At 33.8% G+C, this 21,628-nt stretch overlaps 1 protein-coding gene and 1 long non-coding RNA gene across 2 annotated transcripts in view; both read left to right on the top strand.

Moving 5' to 3' along the window:
* Pigk (phosphatidylinositol glycan anchor biosynthesis class K) overlaps nt 1-21,628 on the top strand; it is a 129,653-nt gene that overhangs the window by 59,417 nt on the left and 48,608 nt on the right. The window contains exon 9 of the mRNA XM_015490529.2: nt 1,907-2,079. Coding sequence (XP_015346015.1) covers nt 1,907-2,079 — 173 coding nt within the window. The remainder of the gene's footprint in view (nt 1-1,906; nt 2,080-21,628) is intronic.
* The window catches only part of LOC125619997, a 23,686-nt gene continuing 4,145 nt past the window's right edge, over nt 2,088-21,628 (top strand). Inside the window, exons 1-2 of the long non-coding RNA XR_007351574.1 lie at nt 2,088-6,562; nt 14,288-14,290. This is a non-coding gene — a long non-coding RNA (uncharacterized LOC125619997). The remainder of the gene's footprint in view (nt 6,563-14,287; nt 14,291-21,628) is intronic.

Raw genomic sequence — 21,628 nt, 5'->3', positions numbered from 1 at the left:
TTCCTCAGGCCACTGGGCCTGTTCTGTGTATGGGTTGCAGGTCTGGCCTGTTCTGCTGGTGGTCACAGTTCCGTCTACCTTGCAGGCGCGGGGGAAGGGGGCGGATCTGCCTCTCAGCAGGCCGCTGGGCCTGCTCTGTGGATGGTCACAGTTCCCTCTACCTTGCCAGCGCAGGGGGAGGGGGCGGCTCTGCCTCTCAGCAGGCAGCTGCTCCTCTTCTGCTGGTGGGTCGCAGGCCCGCCTATCTTGCAGGAGTGATTGGAAGCTCTGTTTCTTGGAACACTTGTGTTTCATAAACTTGATGCTCAGTTCTTCCCCACCTCTTTCCCTTCCTATTGGTAATTCCCTATGCAGCTGGTCTTGTCTTCACAGGTGGGAGGTGCTGTGGGCCTGAGTACTTATTGGTAGGCTTGTGATTGTTTCTTTCCTATACCCTGTGCTTCAGCCAAACTAGATTGTTTTATGCATCTCTGTACTGATCCTATATTTTCCTTTCTATAAAGACTACTTTTTCAAACATAGCTTAATTCTCACAATATCTTTTTTTCTCTTCCTCAAACTATAAGAAATTCATCTTTTTCTGAAGTAAAACCTGTCATTTTCCCTACCTTGTTGTTTTATTTATCTCTAACCTAAGACATAAAGCCTTTACAGGAAATTTTGTCATTCTTTGAATTCTCTATGGAAGGTAACAGTGGGAACTCTATGAAACAGATACTTTTTATGCTTTGCAGAATGGAATAATTTGTGTCTGTTCTTGATAATTCACTGATGTTGAATATCAGATATAAGATTAACACAGAAATTTTTGTGGCATCTGTATAAGTGGTGAACCATTTATAATGGTTTTCACATTATATTCTTTGGAACAGTAGAGTGGCTGTAGAGGTGTTTTGGGTTTATTTTCATCATTGATAAACATAATTAATTGATTTATAAAATGGTACAAAATTGCACAGCAAGAGCAAGGGGTTAGGTATTGGGGAGGTTACATGTCACCTACTTGAAACCCAGACTTTCTCCACTTAAATCTTTTTTTTTTTTTTTTTTAATGTACTTGGCTATCATGTTACATTTTATTTGAACTTTGAGTCTAGGGTCATGATTTCAAAATGTCTGAAAACCATTCAGGTAGAGAGAGTACCCTTCTGAAGTGGACTTAGATATACACAAACAAAAAATTCTGTTTTCATAATGCTGACTGTGAAATCTCGATGGATTTAGGAGTTCAAAATATGTTTTGTAGCATATGATTCAAGAAAATGAATTTTTTTCTCTCCAAGGACAGCTTCTCTTTTTTCATTGTTCTGATGTCTATATATCTGTATAGTTGTTATTTTAGAATATCAAATATTATAATAGGAATGAGACATTTATTTTTCCCCCTGAAACTGGAGATTGTACTAGGGGTACACTGAGCTACATTCCCATTCCTTTTTATTTTGAGACAAGGTCTTGAATTTGAACTGGCCTTAAACTTGCCATCCTCCAGTCTCAGCCTCTTAAATTGATGGGATTATAGATAGGAGTGCCCAATGAGACTTTAATCTTTAGAACCAGTAGCCTCTTTATATTTGGGGATCTTTTTTTTTTTTTTTTCTGTACCAGGGATTGAACCCAGGGGGCCTTAACCACTGAATCACCTCCTCAGCCCTTTTTATTTTATATTTTGAGATGGGGTCTCACTTAGTTGCTTAGGGTCTTGGTAAGTTGTTGAGGCTGGCTTTGAACTTGTGATCCTCCTGCCTCAGCCTCCTGAGCCAATAGGATTATAGGCATATGCCACCATGCCTGGCTTGGAGAGTTTTAAAGATACATTACAGTTTTCTATATTGTGTCACTGGATTTAATAAAAGTTGTATGTATATGTGTGCATGTGTGTATTTATTAGTATTTTTTTTCCTAGTTTCAGGTATGTCCCAAAAGTCTCTGTGTTTCTACTCCTGGACATCGTACTGATCTTTTTCAGAGGGATCCTAAAAATGTCCTGATAACTGATTTTTTTGGGAGTGTACGGAAAGTGGAAATTACAACAGAAACTATTAGTTTGCAACAGGATTCAGAAATCATGGAAATCAGGTATTCATCTTAAATTGTTATTTGAATAGTCTATTCTCATAATTTGTAAATTTTTATGAAAAACATCAAGAGATGAAAGTTATTGTTTGTCTGTAGTTTCACATTTCTACCCAATATTCATTTTATATAGGCCACATGCTTTACAGATTTATGGACAAAAACTTAATAATAAATATTAGTGGAAAGTTAAGATTATGATTAAGATTATGTTGGCATTTTAAAATGCAGTGTTGGTAGTAGTGCAGTGTGAGACTTGCTAAGACCTAAAACTTTGCCCCTAACTGGCCATTATAGAACTACACTTTTCACTTTATTGGAACTCTTGGTAATTCATTAGGGAGAGGCATAAGAGAGCTATAAGCCAGATACTTCCTTTTTGAGGAGTGGATTGTTGTGCATGTATATTTGTGTGAGACAGGTTGAAAGAAATTGGTTAACTTTGGGTAAATTAATTTTAGAAATATTTATAATGTTCTTTTTTTCCTGGAAGGCAAAAATATCTCATTAAAATTAAATAATGGCTTGATTAATAGCCACTTTCTTGAAATATGTAACAATATATTTTGTTAGCTGTATAACTTAATTTGTTATTGTCTAATGCTATTGTCTCATGATATCATACTCTAGGGAACTTCCCTGGCTTGTTAAATGGCAACATATAAAATTCTCACAGTTTTGAACATTTCAGAGATTTCTAGTTGAACTTAGAATGTGGTAGGAATAAATCCTAGCACAAAATACTTATTTATTTATGAATATTTAGAATTGATATTGCTACCTGTTCTGGGTATTCAAAGTCTTATATTTTTTCTTTCCCAATTTCCTATTTCTATAGTCTTAAAAAAGGTGTTAAGGCAGTAGATTAAAATCCTACAGCAATATTTATTACCTTTATTTTTTGTTTAAATAACAGCTTTCAAATTGCCTCTGTAAAAATGGCTAAACTGTACTTTAACAAATGAGTATTATGTCTTTTACTAAATTCATTCTATAATTCTCCTTGAACTTGATCCTATAAAAGATAATATTTGCCCTTGCCCTTCTCTGAAGCATCCGAACATTGAATTAATCTCCTTTATAGGCAAGGACCATCTTTTTACTGCTTTACTTATTTTCTGTTCTCTCAACATACAATATTAAATATATAGTGATTGGACAATAAAAAAATTGTTTCACTGGAATTCTGTTGTATGTTCTGGAAGAATGGAAATTTGCCTCTTCAGTTTTCTCTATGTATTAATTTGAAAGCAAAAATTGTTAGTGCTGAAGATATCTTAATTTATTCTGTGGAAAATATTTTAAGCTTTAAAGCCAGACAGCAAGCATTGTTGAATTAGAGTACCCTCTAGTGTTTGTAGATGAATTTTATTTAGGTTGTTTACCAGGTAGTTTCATAATTCCTAAGCTGGATCTGGTGGCATGGGCCTGTAATCTTAGCCATTCCCAAGCTCAGGCAGGAGGAGTGTTGTAGTCTAGGCATTAGGGGTAATAGGACAATATAAGAGACTCCATTTTTTTAAAACAAATTTACTTGTATACTTTATTCAACTAATGTATGAGAATTTAGTTCTCATTGTGCTCCCAGGAATTTTTTACATGAATGTTACAGATATTATCTCATTGTATAAAGGTTCTATTTACATGTATTTATGAATGACAATTGGAAGTTCTTTTAATAATCTTTTTTTCCCCTACCCTTTTTATTGGTGCATTACAGTTGTACATAATGGTGGAATTTGTTGTTACTTATTTGTATGTATACACAATATAACAATATAATTTGGTCAGTTTGGCTCCCCGGCACTTTGCCCTTCCCTTTCTACCTTTCACCTCCTGGTTGCTTTCCTCTGTTCTACTGATCTCTCTTTCATTTTAATGAGATCCCTTTCTCTCACCTTTCTTTTCCTTTTTTCTCTAGCTTCCACATATAAGAGGAAACATATGATCCATGACCTTTTGGAGTTTGGCTTATTTTGCTTAACATAATGTTCTTCATTTCCATTCATTTTCCTGCATGACATAATTTTACATTTCTTCGAAATGAATTTTAGGATTGTTTTTTTCTAGTTCTGGGAGAAATGTCATTTGTATTTTGATGGGATTTACATTGCATTTACAATGGATTACAAACAGTGTAATCCATTGTTTGACACTGGCCTTTTAAAAGATATTTTGTATATCTTGTTTTGATAGTATGGCCATTTTAACAATGTTAATTCTGCCTATTTGTGAACATGGAGGTTTTTCCATCTTGTGTGTTTTAAATTTCTTTCTTCAAAGTTTTACAGTTTTCATTGTAGAGTTCTTTTACCTCCTAGTTTAAACTTATTCCTATTGTGAATGGAATTGCTTTTCTGATTTCGTTCTCAGCAGAATTCATTGCTGGTTTATAGGAAAGGTATTGATTTTTGTATGTTGATTTTGTAGCCTGTTACTTTGCCAAATCTATTAGTTCTAGCAATCTTTTGGTGAAGATTTTGGATCTTCTAGGTAAAGGATCATATCATGTGCAAATAGTGATAATTTGACTTTTTTCTATTTTTATCCCTTTTATTTCCTTCTCTTGCCTAATTGCTCTTGCTAGAATTCCTAGTAGTATATTAAATAGGAGTAGTGAGGTAGGATATCCTTTTCTTTTTCCAGATTATAAAGAAAATGCTTTCAGTTTTTCCCCATTTATTATGCTTTGGGTTTTTCACATATAGCCTTTATGGTGCTGGGGTAGCTTCCTTCTATCCCTAGATTCTTCAGTGTTTCTGTCTTGAATAGCTGTTGAATTTTGTTAAAGGCTTCCTTTACATGAAAGCTTATTTAGAGAACAGCATATTCACCAAAAATCAGATATCAACTATTTTGTTAAGGAAGTTATAGCCTAGAATGTTTATCTAGTTTTTTCAAACTTTAGTTTGAAAATATCAATACAATATTATTAAAATTGGTAGTTGTGCCTTAAAAGTATTACTTCTACATATATTTTAAGGAAACAGTATAATCCATTGGTTGAAATTGGCTTTTTAAAAAATATTTTGTGTAATAGTCTAGTATATACTACTAATCAGATATGATAGAAGATATTAATACATAAAATTGACTGATGTAGTTTCATGGAATAAGAATTGTTTTAGTATTACTGTTTTCTGAAACTTAGGTATATTGAGTAAAATAAAGTTTTAATGGTATAATGAACTTGGGATTGTGAATATCTCTGACAAACTTGAATTTCATTTCCTTTGGATATATAACCCAGAAGGGGTATTACTGTATTATTTGGTAGTTTTCTTTTTAATTTTTTTCAATTTGTTTTAGTTGTAGATGGACACAATACCTTTATTTAATTTATTTATTTTAATGTGGTGCTGAGGATCAAACCCAGTGCCTCACATATGCGAAGCAAGCACTCTGCCACTGAGCCACAACCTCAAGCCTTGTTTTTATTTTTTGAGAACCTTCATACTATTTTCTGTAATAGTTGTACTAATTTACATACCCACCAACATTGCATAAGAATTTCCTTTTATCTATATCTTTGCATTTTTGATAGTAATCATTTTAACAGGTGTGAAGTGTCATTTCATTGTGTCTTTAATTTGTACTTCCCTGATGATTATGATGTTGAGCATTTTTTCATATGCCTGTTGGCCATTTATATGTTTTTGAAATATGTCTGTTTAGATTCTTTACTCATTTTTTGATTGGGTGATTTTTAACTATTGAGTTATTTGAGTTATATATTTTGGACATTAACCTTTTATCAGATATATGGTTTACAAGTATTTTCTTTCATTCTGTAGGTAGTCTCATTGCAGTATTGATTTTCTTTCTTTCTCTCTTTCTCTTTCTCTCTCTCTCTCTTTCTTTTTTTTCCTATGTGATATTGAGGATCAAACCCAGTGCCTCACACATGCTAAGCGAGCACTCTACCACTGAGTTACAACCCCAGCCCTCTATTGATTGTCTTCTTTGCTGTGTAGAAGCTATGTAATTTGATGCAGTTCATTTTCCTGTTTTTGCTTTCTGTTGCCAGTGCTTTTGTGATCATATTCAAGATATCATTGCCAAAACCAGTGTCAAAATGTTTTTGTTGTTGTTGTTTTGTTTTAATTCTTCTAGTAGTTTTGCAGTTCTAAGTCTTTAAGTCTTTAACCTATTTTAAGTTGACTTTGGTATTTGGAATGAGCTAAGGTTTCAGTTTCATTTTTCTGCATGTGGATATCTAATTTTCCCACCACTACTTATTGAAGGCACTGTCTTTTCTTCTGTGTTCTTGTTACCTTTGTTGAAGATTAGTTGATTTTATAAGAGTATGGATTTATTTCTGAGATTTCTCTTGTGTTCCATTGGTTTGTGTATCTGTTTTTCCACCAGTACTATGTTACTTTGTAATTTATTTTAAAAACAGCCATTGTAATGTTCACAGCTGTGTTCTTTTAGCTCAAGATTGCCTTGGTTACTATTGATTATTATTGCCTTGGTTGTTTGGGGGGTCTTTGTGGTTTCATACAAATTTTAATATTGATTTTTCTATTTCTGTGAAAAATGTTATTGGAATTTTGATACAGATTGCATTGAATATTTAGATTGCTTTAGATAGTGTTGACATTTTAACATCTTTCTCAAATTCATGAATGTGGGATGTTTTCATTTATATATATCTTCAATTTCTTTCATCTTTGTTTTACAGTTTTCAGTGTGCAGATCTTTCACTTTCTTGGTGAAATTTATTCCCAAGTATTTTATTTATGTTTTATACTTTTGTAGATGAGATCAATTTCTTGACTTTCTTTTCGGATGTTCATTGATAGTGTTATGGAGATTTACATCTCCTCTGTTCATGATAAAGCCCAAAGAATAAATTGCTCATTGCTCATTCTAAATTTTACAAAAGACTTTGTGATCAACTCAGCTCATTCAAGTGCCCACCTCTGGTCCAACTGGGAAGTAATAAGAATCATATAACACAAAAAATATGACTGCTTGGGACCTACTCCATGTGAGTAAAGTGAACTCCCAGAAGTTAACTTGGAATTAGGCAGATACCTGAAGGATATTTAAATCAATCTCATTTAATCCACATGATAACTTTATGCAGCAGGTGCAGTTTCTCCATTTTATAGGTGTATAAACTGAGACTGAAAAAGGTTAAGAAACCTGCCTAAAGTCACATATCTAACAAACAGTAATACCAATATACAAATCCAGGAATGTCCCACACTCCTAAAAATTAAGTATTTAATTTTATTCTTTCATAATTTACTCTGAACAACTTGGCTTGCTTTCTTATAAATCTATTTCTAGGTGGACGTGGTGGCACATGCCTGTAATCCCAGCAGCTAGGGAGGTTGAGGCAGGAGGATCACAGGTTCAAAGTCAGCCTCAGCAACTTAGTGAGGCCCTAAGTAACTCATTGAGAACCTGTCTCTTAATAAAATATGAAAAGGCTCAGTGGTTAAGGCCCATATGTTCAATCCCTAGTAACCTCCACCAAATCATTTCTTCTATTATACAAACTTTAAATTGTATAAAAGGATACAATATGTAAAGGATATGAATAAAAGTAAGTTCTCACAGTGCAGATATTCATGTAATGACCAGATAAAGAAACAGAAAATTGATGATACACTAGAAACTCCATATCCCTTTTGCCTTTTCCTCTACCCAGTCAACTCCCAACTCAGAGGTAACCACTCTCTCAGCTCTTACGGAATTTATTTTCTTGTTCTTCATTTTAGTTTTATCCCCTAAGCATGGGTTCCTAAACACTATGTTTTGCTTCTTTTGCTAATATTGCCTTTGTGTAGTTCATTTATATTATTGTACATAGTTGAAGTTTGCTCATTTTTTCAGCTTTTTAAAAATGAAATATAATTTACTTTAAGTAAAATGACCTTCTTGAGTTTACATTTCTAAGTTTTAACAAATGCATATAGTTGGATAATGCCATATCTGTTCATCACCACAAGAACTCTTTTTTATGCCCCTTTCTATCCACTCTTTCCCTATGTTCTTTAAGCCCTTGATCTGTTTTCTGTCCCTAGTTTTTCCTTTATTAAATAGATGAAATCATACATTCTATAACTTTTTAAGCCCCCCCCCCCCCCNTATATATGTTTCCTTTTTTATTTCTGGAAAGTTTTCTGTAATTATTTCATTCAGCAGGCTACTCATTCCCTTGGTTTGAATCTCTGTACCTTCTTCTATCCCGATGACTCGTAGGTTTGTTTTTTTTATGTTATCCCATATCTCTTGGATGTTTCTCTCGTGATTTTTAACCAGCCTTTCTGAGTTGGCTAGGCTCTTTTCAAGATGATATATTTTGTCTTCATTATCTGACGTTCTGGCTTCTACTTGCTCCACTCTGTTGGTGATACTCTCAATTGAGTTTTTAATTTGGTTTATTGTTTCTTTCATTTCTAGAGTTATTGTTTGATTTTTTTATGCTTAACTTCTTCTTTTATCTGTTTATGTAATTCATTTTCAAAGTGTTCTTTCACTGTTTGGATTTGCTGTCTCGTATCCTCTTTAAGGTTCCATTCCATCTGTCTAAGGTATTCCTTGACAGCTATATACCCAGTCTTTTTAAAATTTAATTTTTTATTTTGAGACAGTGTCTCCCTAAATTGATCAAACTGGGTTCAGACTTGTGATCCTCTTGCCTCAGCCTCCTGGATAGCTGTCACCACTGCAACTGACAGCTTCCTTTTTCAAATTTTTAACTGTATGTTCTGTGATTCTCCTGATTGCCATAATAATTATTTCATGTCATCAAGTTAAACCTTAATGTTCTAAATAAGTTAAAGTAAGTAACTTAATGTTTATCCTCTGACATTATAGGAGATATTACAGCATTAATAATAAACAGCAAAGCCATTGGAATCAACTTGTGAATTCAGATCCTCTCCATTTCCTAGCCATTTAACCTTGGGCAAAGTACTTAAACTTTTTTCAGCTGTAAGATGAGAATAATAATCATATCGTTTTTAAGAGAATTAATTTTAATTTTGCTTATAAAGCACTTAATTCTTTGCTTCAAATAGAGTTAAGTGCTTAGTAAGAGTTTGACATCAAGAAAGCTTATCACATGTACTGATAGAAATTAATTCTTGCTAGAATTCTACATATACTACATTTTAGTTATTTGCTTAAATTATCTATTATACTTTTATTACTATAAACTAGTTATTTCATATCTGGAGGATTTTCATTTGTAGAAATCTATGAATTAGGAAATTGTGTTTTTACCAGAAGGTGGCAGTAATATCATATATTTGTAGATATGGGAAAAGAATGATAAGAATTTTTCTGTGTATGTAAGTTGATCTGCCGTAAGAAATCTAACCATATGTGATTTTAGCCACAAAATAGGTAAATTTATAGGATGCTTTTTAATTATCACTTTTTTGGTATTTTCTTATATTAGTTTGGATATTATTAAATACTTGACCAAGAAATTCAAGAGTCAAAAAAAAATGTGTGAGGATTATTTGTAATTCATTAGTAATAAGGGTAATTTTTATTTCTGTGGGGAAGAGTAGATTGAATTTTTAGAAGATATTATATATAACACTAGGATTAGGTAAAGCAAGGAACAGAAGACATTTATATTAATAATGTAAATCTATAATCCCAGTTTTAGAAATTGTCATTTTTATAGAAATCATGGCATATCATTTTACCTGGTTTCCAAGTATTCTTCAGTTACACGTTGCCCATCCTAGCGCTCCATGAAACCTTTGACGCAACACTATATAGCAGGAATAGCATGATAGTGAATAAGACTTCATTTATATTTTGGTTTAATTACTTGCTTTGTATTTTCAGGTGCCTTATTTAGTTTTCCTGAAATTCAGATAGTTTATCTTTAAAAGGATACTTCTAGAGTAATTTTGAGGATTGGGGATAATGTATATAAAATGAGCATACTAAGCATTTAAAACTCATTGCAGTCATGTTGATGTCTTGTGTAGTGAAAGAGACACAGTGGATTTTTATGTTCTTTATTTGGTATGCTACAGTGCTATTTATATAGCTTAATTTCGATTTTTATCAGCTGTGCCATATGTTATGGTTTGGATGTGAGGTGTCCTCCAAAAGCTCACATGTGAAACAATGCAAGAAAGTTCAGAGGAGAAAAGATTGGGTTATAAGAATCTTAACCCGATCAGTGAATTAATCCCCTGATAGGATTAACTGAGTGGTAACTGAAGTGGTAGGGTATGGTGGAGGAGGTGGGAATTAGGGCGTGGCTTTGGTATATGTATTTGAATCTGGCAAATGGAGACCCCCCTTTATCTGCTCTCTGATCACCATGTGAGCTGCTTCCCTCTGCCACACTCTTCCTCCATGGTGTTCAGCCTCACTTCAAGCCCTGAGGAATGGAGCTGGCTGCCTGTGGACTGAGACCTCTGAAACCATGAACCTACAAATAAAATTTTCCTCCTCTACAATTGTGCTAGTAAGATCTTTTAGTCACAGCGGCGAAAAACCTGACTAAAACACCATATATGGCCCATTTGGACAGGAATCATCATTAGCCTGGTTTTTACATATTTTACATATCCATAGTTGATATCATAATACTCATATTCAACTACTATAGGTTTTATTGTGGGACAGAAATTAACCTGGTAAGAGATGGGGCCCTGAGGTTTTTGCTGGTAATAATGTCCTTTATGATTGATGGAATTTTGGGTCACTGTTGTTAAATTTATTGGAAAACAATCATTGTCATTGCTAATTAGTAAATTGAAATTTTACAATAAACTTTAAAGAAGAAAGCCAAAATGGAACCAAAACCTGAAAGTAAAGTCATTTAGTGAGTTTTCATTAAATTGATATAGTATTATTTAAAATATATTTTTAATAATGTAATAGATATATTCCTATGAGGTAATTAAAAATTTTCTTTTCACAGTTAATTTTGTCATGAAAAAGAAATAGCAGAAGACTGAATAAAAGTCATGTTTGATTTGGCCATGTTCTGTTACTGTGAATGATAATTAAATATTTATATAAGAAAGAAACATGTTTCTTCATGAAACAAAGACTTATCAACAAATTTGATTTGAGCTAAAGAAGACATTAATTTACCAATACTGTCTAGCTCCGTTATTCCCCGTCTTTGTTTTTAAATTCATTTCTGTGAAATTTCCCCCCCCCATAGCTTTATTGAGGTAAAAATGAAATAAAATAAAATACATATATTGGAAGTATGGAATTTGATCAATTTGACATGTATGTAACTAATACAATCAATATAAAAAGTATTTCTATTACTACTTTTTAAATTTGAAATTATTCAAACTGTGTTTCCTGCATGATTTACTATATTAGAAATCAGTCACCTTAAGATATATAGAAACCCATCCCCACGTCAACTATTTCAAGATTAAATAGCATATTTATAAATATCTAAGAGGTCAAGGAAAAAGCACAAGGAAATTAAAGAAAAAGCTCTTTGAACTAAGTGATAATAAAAGCTTAAAATATTAGGATCTCAAGGATGAAACAGTACCCAAATTAACATATATAACTTAAAGTATTTCTATCAGAAAGAAGCTAGAATACAATCAAATTATTTTCAAATAATGTACTAGGAAGGAAAAAGTAAGAGTAGGAGTAAAAATATATGGAATAGAGAAGAATAATATAGCTAAAATTTGATAAAAATCAAGTTTAATCAAGAAGAAACCAAAACACAGAAATTAATATCAGTGGAAAGGGTGCTATCAAAATAACCCTACAGATGCTAAAAATATATGAAGGTTATATATTAATATTACAATTGTATGCCAACATATGTGATGGCTTGCATAACATGATCTGTATTAGAGAAGGATCTGTATGCTGCTGAGAAGCGTATTCAGTCATTGATGGATGAAATATTCTATGAAATATTATATATTCACATAATATAAGTGTGTGTTAAGTCTAAAGTATCAATTGTATCTTTTACTTCTATAGTTTCTTTATTCAGTTTTTGTTTATAGGAATCATTCAGTGGTGACAGAGGCTTATTAAAGTTACCCAGCATTATTGTGTTGTGGTCTATTTGATTCTTGAAATAGAGAAGGGTTTATTTGAGATACATAGATGCTCCATTGTTTGGAGTATATTTTTGATTATTTTGTCTTGTTGATGTGTAATTCCCTTGAGTAGTATGAAATGGCCTTCTTTGTCCCTTATGATTAACTTTGGCTTAAAATTTACTTTATCTGATATGAGGATAATAACCCCTGCTTTATGTGATCCATGTGAATGATATGTTTTTTCCCATCCTTTCACCTTCAGTCTTTGTCTATGAGGTGAGTCTCTTGGAGACAGTATGTTGTTGGGTTTTGTTTTTTAACCCAACCTGCCAGTCTCTGTCTTTTGATTATGAGTTTAGGCCATAATGTTCATGGTTATTACTGAGACATGATTTGTGTTCCTTGTCCTTTGGGTTCCTCCCTTTGCTGATTTTCACTTTTTTTTTTCATTACTTTCTCATGGAATATTTTGCTGAAAATATTTTGTAGTGTAGGCTTTCTAATTGCAAATTCTTTTAACTTTTGTTTATCATGGAAGGTTTTTATTTCACCTTCATATCTGAAGCTTAATTTTGCTGGATATAGGATTCTTGGTTGGCATCCATTTTCTTTCAGAGCTTGGTATATGTTATTCCAGGACCTCCTATCTTTGAGGGTCTTGGTTGAGAAATCAACTGAGATTTGAATACGTTTCCTCCTATATGTAATCTGATATTTTTCTCTTGTAGCCTCTAAAATTCTATCCTTATTCTGTATATTAGGCATTTTCATTATAATGTGCCTTGGTATGGGCCTATTACAATTTTGAACATTTGGGTCCTGTAAACCTCTTGTGTTTGATTTTCTATTTCATTTTTTAGGTTTGGGAAATTTTCTGATATTATTTCATTGAAAAGATTGTACACTCTTTGGTTTGTATCTCTGCATCTTCATCTATACCAATGTATCTTAAATTTAGTCTTTTTATGTTACCCCATAGTTCTTGGAAGTTCTGTTCATTGTCTCTTAACATCTTCTCTCCGTGGTCAACTTTGTTTTCAAGATTATATATTTTGACTTTATTGCCTAAGGTTCTGTCTTCCAAGTGGTCTAGTTTGTTGGTGATGCTTTCTATTGAATTTTTAATTTGGTTTATTGTTTCCTTCATTTCGAGGATTTCTGCTTGTTTTTTTTTTTTCCAGAATCTCTGCCTCTTTATTTGAAGTGATCTTTCACTTCCTATATTTTCTCTTTGATTTCATTTTTTTATACTGTCCTTTACTTTGCAGATCAGTTTAACTATGTACATTCTAAACTCCTTCTCCGACATTTCTTCCACTGTGGTGTCAGTGGATTCTGTTATTGGGAGTATTTTGGTTTGTTATTGGGAGTATTTTGGTTTGCTTTTTCATGTCTTTTGTGTGTCTACCCATCTGACAGTATGGATCTGAAGCAGTAGAGTTTCTATCCTGTGGACTTATAGTGTTCCTGAAGGTTTCTAGTACCTCACTCTTTAAAGAGTGACAAATATTTCTTTGATATAAGGAGAGTAACTAAGAACAGAGTAGGGACGAAGAGCAGGAGAAGAAGATTAACATTAAACAGGGATGAGAGGTGGGAGGAAAAGGGAGAGAGAAGGGAAATTGCATGGAAATGGAAGGAGACCCTCAGGGTTATACAAAAGTACATACAAGAGGGAGTGAGGGGAAAGGGAAAAATAATACAAGGGGGAGAAATGAATGACAGTAGAGGGGGTAGAGAGAGAAGAGGGGAGGGGAGGGGAGGGGAGGGGGGATAGTAGAGGATAGGAAAGGCAGCAGAACACAACAGACACTAGTATGGCAATATGTAAATCAGTGGATGTGTAACTGATGTGATTCTGCAATCTGTATATGGGGTAAAATGGGAGTTCATAACCCACTTGAATCAAAGTGTGAAATATGATATGTCAAGAACTATGTAATGTTTTGAACAACCAACAATAAAAAATTAAAAAAAAAATAAAGAGTGACAAATAATAATAACCACCAATGAAAACAATACTCTGCATTAAACCAAATAGTTTCTACTATGTCATCTACAGTATTAATTACCACAATAAACAGAAATGATATGATCATTTATTGCCTACAATGAAAACAGCAAGTTTGCAAAAGGGTTTATAATTTTAAATGGTGGACAGGGAGAGAAAAGATGTGATATAGGATGTGATGATTATGAGGGAGGAGGAGAGAAGTAGCAAAAAAATTAAAGGAAGAATGAAAGAAAAATAGAGATTGGCTGTTAGCAGAAGAAAAGAGAATTAAGGGAAACAGGTAGAAGAAAAAATATATAACATAAAAATAAAAAATAAAAAAAAATATAAAACTAAAATATACAAATCAAACATCCTAATTCACAAAAAATTAATCCATGAAAAATAACTGGCTTCAAAAATGCTAGAAATGAGAACAAAACCAAATGAGTATGTATAAATGTCCATGCCATCAAGGTCACAATTAAGCAGAAAAAAAAGAATTAAAAAAAAATCTTGATGAAAAGTTAAAGAATTCTTTCTGTTGGAGTTTAAAAGATTCTGTTTTCCCTTCTCAGTAGTTTTAGATGGGGTTATTTGGAACGTGATGCTCCACCTTCTGAATTGCTGAAGTGTGAGAGGTATCCTGGAGGTAGAATTCCTGGAGGCAGGATTTAAGCTTAAGTGGGCTTCAGGCTCTTTGCTGAATGCTAATTGGTCTGGAGATTTTAAATCAGTGTTCCTTCAGTGCCCAGTACTTGCTAGTCCATGCTGGTAGACTAAACCCCAGAAATCTCCCCAGGGTTCCACTTGTTTGGTGGGGGACCCAGTTCTTAGTCTCCTATGTCCCCTTTGGACCCTATGTTTCCTGGTCTTGGATTCAGTCTCCAAACAATCTCTCCTGTCCTCACCTTTCTGAGTTCCTGGCCAGATTGGTCTCTCCCAACTGGTCCTGTAAGTAGCTAGGTTGCAGCGGGAGGAGTAGAGCTGGGTAGGTTTCCATAACTAGTTGTTACCTGTGTAAACGTCTCTTCGTGTTTAATTTTTCTCCTGATTGCTTAAGCACATTCTATGTCATGCAGTTTGTGTTTACTGGGTCTGTATTTCCGGCCAAACTTGGGTTTGCCAGGTTCAGCCCCCTCAGCTTCTAGCCCCTGTGTAGTAACTGCAAAATGGTTCCTTCCTTTGTCCTCTGCATGCCACCTGAGGAGATGGCTGCTTCTTTTCCTGCACATGGATATCGAGCAGCGCAAGGATATTGATCCAGTTTTTTCAGGCAATGTACTTGATTTCTAAACGCTCTGTACCCAGACATACCTTGGGCTTCCCAAAAATGCAGGTTCCCTTATCCCTCCACTATGCTCAGGGAGGGACCTTTCTGGGTGGAGCTTCCGACCCAGCTGTGGCAGTGGGGATTTCTTCCTTATTTTATATGTCCAACCTGTTGAGTCCCCAATCTGCTTTGAATGTCTAGTTTTAAATTTCAGTAAAGCCCCCTCACTTTTTTTTTGTTCACCCATATTGCGGAGAAGCTGCCTGTCTGTTTTCTTTGTTTCACTCCATGGAACAGCCAGGAACATGACCTCCTCTATTCTACCATCTTGAAAACTCACTGATGATATCTGTGAAATTTTTATCATACTGAGTAATATTCTATACTCTGTACTTTCTTTAATTTGATCAAATTGCAACATTATTCTGACAGTCTCTTAAGGAAACCATAATATTGTTATGGAATGCCTTTTATAATGAATTTGATCAACTTCATTTTATCTTTAATATAAAAAACCTTTCTCTGCTGTTTATCTGATGGCATCAGTTTCTAATGTTGATTAATATTTTGCACTATTATTTCCCATGAAATGAAAAACAAACAAAAATTAATGAAATACAGGGTTCATAGGATATGATCTCAGGATACCTGAATTTGTAACATGATTACTAAATGTGAATATTGGCGTACAATTATATTTTGCCATCCTGACACTTACCTCCATAGTTAATTTCTTAAAATCTCTTATTTAGGGGGCTGGAATGAAGCTCAGTGGTAGAGTACTTACATAGTATATACTAGGCCCTGAGTTTGATCCCCAGCACCACAAGACAAACAGAAAATCTATACAACTCTGTTTTAGGACTTAATGCTTATTTCTTGATGTTTTTATCTTTCTAATTATTCTCATACAAGTTTAGTTCATTATAGTAGTAATGGACCTAGTTTGCTTCATCAGAACTATATTGCCAGTTAAAGATTTAGAAATAGTTAGTGAGCAGTTTAAACTGGGTTTTGTTAAAACTATTTAATCTAATTTTTTAAAATATTTTTTTCTTTATACCAAAGATGCACATATTTAGAGCATCAAAATTGAGAGTTAGGAACAAAGTATTTTAGATTTCTATTGTGTGTTTTAAATATTGAATGTTTCATGACAATCTTTTGCATTTTGGCCTTAAGGTACTGCAAAAGATGATAATAAGCTATATGGTGAGACATAAAATTGTAACTACTCTAATTGCTTTGCATAAACATGACATATACATTTAAAATCTTATATCTAACTAAAAGGAAAGCTCTTAAGCTTTAAAAAAATAAGTGATATTCATCATGATTTCTGTTTAGTATGCTCAAATACTGCAATACTTATCTCCTAAATCATAGAAAGTGATTAAAACATGTATGGTTTTAGTGTTAAAGATAGTTTTTTTTAAATTTAAGGATAATAAAACCTTGAATATCCAGAAAGTAGGTAACTTTTGATAATAACAAAAGTTACATCTACATCTGAAAAGTTGCCAGTGAGTTAACACTGAATGCCAGAAATCCCAATTTTACCTTATATTAAAACACAACTTGACTTTAAGGCCTTTGGCATTCTGAGTTTGAAATTGCATTAGAAAGAAACAGTTCTCAATAAAAGAATACTCAGAATTCAGGATGAGATGTGATATTTCACTTTGTCTACAATAAGAAATTAATGTAAATGAGATAGATGGTGTGAATTAATAATAAAGAATAATTGATTTCACTTTTGAGATTGTTACTGACTGGGTTTTTTCTGAAAAACTTGTTATAAAATACCTAGATGCTTTATAAATTACACAAATATGCTTTTAAACACATAGCCACTCTGCCAAAAGAGTAAGTGTATAGAGATAAACAACATTGATTTATGAATAGCATTGCTGTTTTTTTCCAGATTGAACTAGAGTTGGTGAGCCCCCTTTATTTAAGGGACTATGTTATGGTTAGAATATGAAGTATCTCTCAAAAACTGATGTATGAGACAATGCAAGAATATTCAGAGGTGCAATGATTGGATTGTGAGAGGTGTAACCTAATTAGTGGATCTATTCATTGAATCTAGATTAATTGGGTAGTATAGAGTGACTGGAGGAAGTAGGTCACTGGGGGCATGCCTTGGGGTTTTATTTTGTCCCTGGTCAGCAGAAGTCTCTCTCTGCTTCGTGGTTGCCATGTTCTGAGCTGCTTTCCTCCATTACACCTACCTCTGTGATGTTCTTCCTTACTTCTGGCCCCCAGCTATGGAGTTGGCTGACCATGGACTGAACCTCTGAAACTGTGAGCCAAAATAAAATTTCTACCTCTACATTTTCCTCCTCTACTTCGTTCATGTCAGATATTTTGGTCACAGCAGGAAAGCTGACTAAAAGATGAGCTAAATCCCAAGAATTAAGTGAATCCTAAAAGGAGCTAAATCCCAAGAATTAAGTGAATTGGGAAGGTATGGGTACCTAAGGTAATAATTGGTAATAGAAACCTAGAGTTCTGAGTTAGTATAGTTATAATAAAGGTCAGGACAAAAAACTATGGTGGATAGTTGTGTTTAAGGCCTTTGCATAAAACCATTAACTTCCAAGGTTAAACTCAAATCAAATTAGGGACTAGAACAAAACTCTTAACAACCTTTAGAGGAAGAAAATATGGAAATTTCTCTGATGTGCTTTAGCTACAGATGAGAAAAGGAAATGGTTTCTCTTAAAATATGTAACCAAAATCATATTCTTATGTGGTTTAGGGTTGTAATTTCCTTCTTGACCCAAGAAATTCAATAGAAGTGATATTAGGTTGATAGCTAGCCAAAGCAAGCAGAGGCAAATTCAAATTTTGTTTGGAGGAATTGCCTTCAATCAAGATTCCTCAGAACCTCACAGATTAAGGTCAGTCAAATATTGCTTATAATCTTACATTGCAAACAATTTTGGGAAGACAAGCCATCACAAGGGTATTAGTTTGTATTGCTGTACAATAAACTATTATAAACTTAGTCTAAAACAGCACTCAGTATTACCTCACAGTATCTGTACTTTAGAAGTCTGCGTGGTATGGATTAGCCAGGTCTTCTGTCCAGAGTTTTACTGGCAGAAATCAAATATTAGCCAATGCTGTGATCTCAACTGAGGCTTGACATCCCTCTTCCATGTTTATGTATTATTGATAACATTCAGTGCCTTGCACATAGATGGTTGAAATTCCCATTTTCTTCCCAAGTGTCAGTCAAGAACATTTCTTAATTCCATTAGGCTGCCTTCCATAAGCAGTTTCCTGTATGATTGTTTGCTTCTTTCAAGGCCAGCAGTACAATCTCTCTCACTTTGAATTTCTCTGACTTTAGAAAGGGCCTGGATCCTTTTAATGAATCAATCACCAGATTAGGTCAAGCTTGCCTAGGACAGTTCACTTCTGATTAACTCATTATGAACTGATTTGGGACCCTAGTTATATTTGCAAAATTCCTTCATCTTTGTCACATACTATAACCTTATTATAGGAATGAAATCTGTCATCGTTACAATCCCGCCCACCCTTAAGGAAGCAGATTATATAGGGCACAAATACCAGGTGATGAGAATACTGAAGGCCATCTCAGAATTCCAGCTACCACAATATAGAAGAATCAACAGACTTAGACCTACAAGGACATTAATATTTGAATTATCAACCAAAAAATAGGAAATGACCATTTAAATTATTTTAAAAAATGAAAGAAGGAAATGAAGAAATTCAAAAGTATTAGAAGATGATTAAAAATGATCAGGCACTTTGAAAAAGACCAAAACCTTTCTTGAAAAGCACAGTTATTAAAATTTTAAAAATTAATAGGCTAAGTAATTATGTTCTCTACATATTGACACATAATACACTGTTCCTAAACTTAGCATCTTTAAATAACAAACATCTATTTAGCTTATGATTCTGAGGACCAACAATTTAGGGTGGGTTCAGAAGCATGATTCTTTTAGATTATTGGTTCTTTTCAGAACTCATAGTCATCTCTGGGTTGAATGGATGGCTTCTGAAATCCACATTTTTGGGACTTTTGATGTTGACTCAGTTCCCATGTGGTCTCTTATCCTTTAAGAGTTTAGCTTCAGCAAGTTCACATGGCGGAGACAGAGGTCTCAAAAGTTTGCAAGACCTTTTGAAGTCTAGATTTCAAATTGTAGTACTGTTATTTTTGCTGCATCCTGTTGTGCAGAGGGAATCACAAAGCCAACCTTAGCTTTTGTTGGAAAGAGCTACAAAGTTACATCATAGAAGATATGGATATATGTAGGAAGGAGTAAAAGATTCCAACCATTTTTGTAAGATTAGGCACAATGGAAGGGAAATAGAAGTTAAATTTGAAGAGATGCACCCAGTGTGAAAAAAAAGACAAAGAAATGGAAAGTTTAAAAGATAGGTTATGGGGCATGAAGGTAGCATTGGAAACTGTTGACTAATTAGAATTCCAAAGGAGAATGAAAATATATAACAAGTAAAAGGTGTTACTCAAAGAGATAATGGCTTATTCTTTTGCATTTTAAAGTTAGTTCAACAGCTCCAAAGCAGAATATACAGAAGTTCACACTTCATACTAAAATTTTAGAAACTCTTCCCTCAAACAAAGGGATTTAAAAAATTAGCCAAAGGCTGTCACTATCTTCTAGGATCTACCCCACCATGGATACTAAAATCAGCATATGCTCAAATGGTTTTGATATAACTCACTTATACCCTCTCATGTACTTTAAATCATCTCTAGATTTCTTATAATAGCTAATACACTGCAAATGCTGTCTAAATAGTTGTTAGCTGTGTTGTTCAGGGAATTAGAAGGAAGAAAAAGTCTGCATGTTAAGTACAGACAGTTTTTTTTTTTTTTTTTTTTGCAAATATTTTTTATCTGTGGTTAGTTGAATCTGCAAATGCAAATCCCATGGATACAGAAGGCTGACTATATCTACAATGGGATAACCACTGTGTTGATGTAAAAAAACCTTAATGGCAAGAGTAGAAACCAAAATTAATAAAGTACTGAGAAAAAATAACTTAGATTAGAATTTATTACCCAACTAAAATACTATTAAAGAATGAACAAGTAACATTTCAAACATAGAAAAAAATGTTTTATATCATTTAAAAGATGTAATCCTTTTTTTGTGTGTGTGTATGTTTATAAAAGCATCATTTATAATAACAAAATAATTAAATGTCAAATAGGGAAATATTTAAGAAAAATATATCAATACTATGGAATGTCAGGTTACCATTAAAATATTATCTGTTTTTTTTTATTGGTTGTTCAAAACATTACAAAGCTCTTGACATATCGTATTTCATACTTTAGATTCAAGTGGGTTATGAACTCCCATTTTTACCCCAAATACAGATTGCAGAATCACATTGGTTACACATCCACATTTTTACAAAATTCCATATTAGTAACTGTTGTATTCTGCTGCCTTTCCTATCCTCTACTATCCCTCCTCCCCTCCCCTCCCATCTTCTCTCTCTACCCCATCTGCTGTAATTTAATTCTCTCCCTTGTTTTTTTTCCCCTTTCCCCTCACAACCTCTTATATGTAATTTTGTATAACAATGAGGAGTCTCCTTCCATTTCCATGCAATTTGCCTTTTCTCTCCCTTTCCCTCCCACCTCATGTCTCTGTTTAATGTTAATCTTTTCCTCTTGCTCTTCCTCCCTGCTCTGTTCTTAGTTGCTCTCATTATATCAAAGAAGACATTTGGCATTTGTTTTTTTAGGGATTGGCTAGCTTCACTTAGCATAATCTGCTCGAATGCCATCCATTTCCCTGCAAATTCCATGATTTTGTCATTTTTTAGGGCTGCGTAATACTCCATTGTGTGTAAATGCCACATTTTTTTTTTTTATCCATTCATCTATTGAAGAGCATCTGGGTTGGTTCCACAGTCTAGCTATTGTGAATTGTGCTGCTATGAACATCGATGTGGCAGTATTCCTGTAGTACACTCTTTTAAGGTCTTCAGGGAATAGTCCGAGAAGGGCAATAGCTGGGTCAAATGGTGGTTCCATTCCCAGCTTTCCCAGGAATCTCCATACTGCTTTCCAAATTGGCCGCACCAATTTGCAGTCCCACCAGCAATGTACAAGAGTACCCTTTTTCCCACATCCTCGCCAGCACATGTTGTTGTTTGACTTCATAATGGCTACCAATCTTACTGGAGTGAGATGGCATCTTAGGGTGGTTTTAATTTGCATTTCTCTGA

The sequence above is a fragment of the Marmota marmota genome, unplaced genomic scaffold (assembly GCF_001458135.2).
Source record: "Marmota marmota marmota unplaced genomic scaffold, marMar, whole genome shotgun sequence".
Lineage (NCBI taxonomy): Eukaryota > Metazoa > Chordata > Mammalia > Rodentia > Sciuridae > Marmota > Marmota marmota.
Note: the sequence above shows the minus strand (reverse complement) of the source record. Positions and strands in the feature narration are given on the sequence as shown.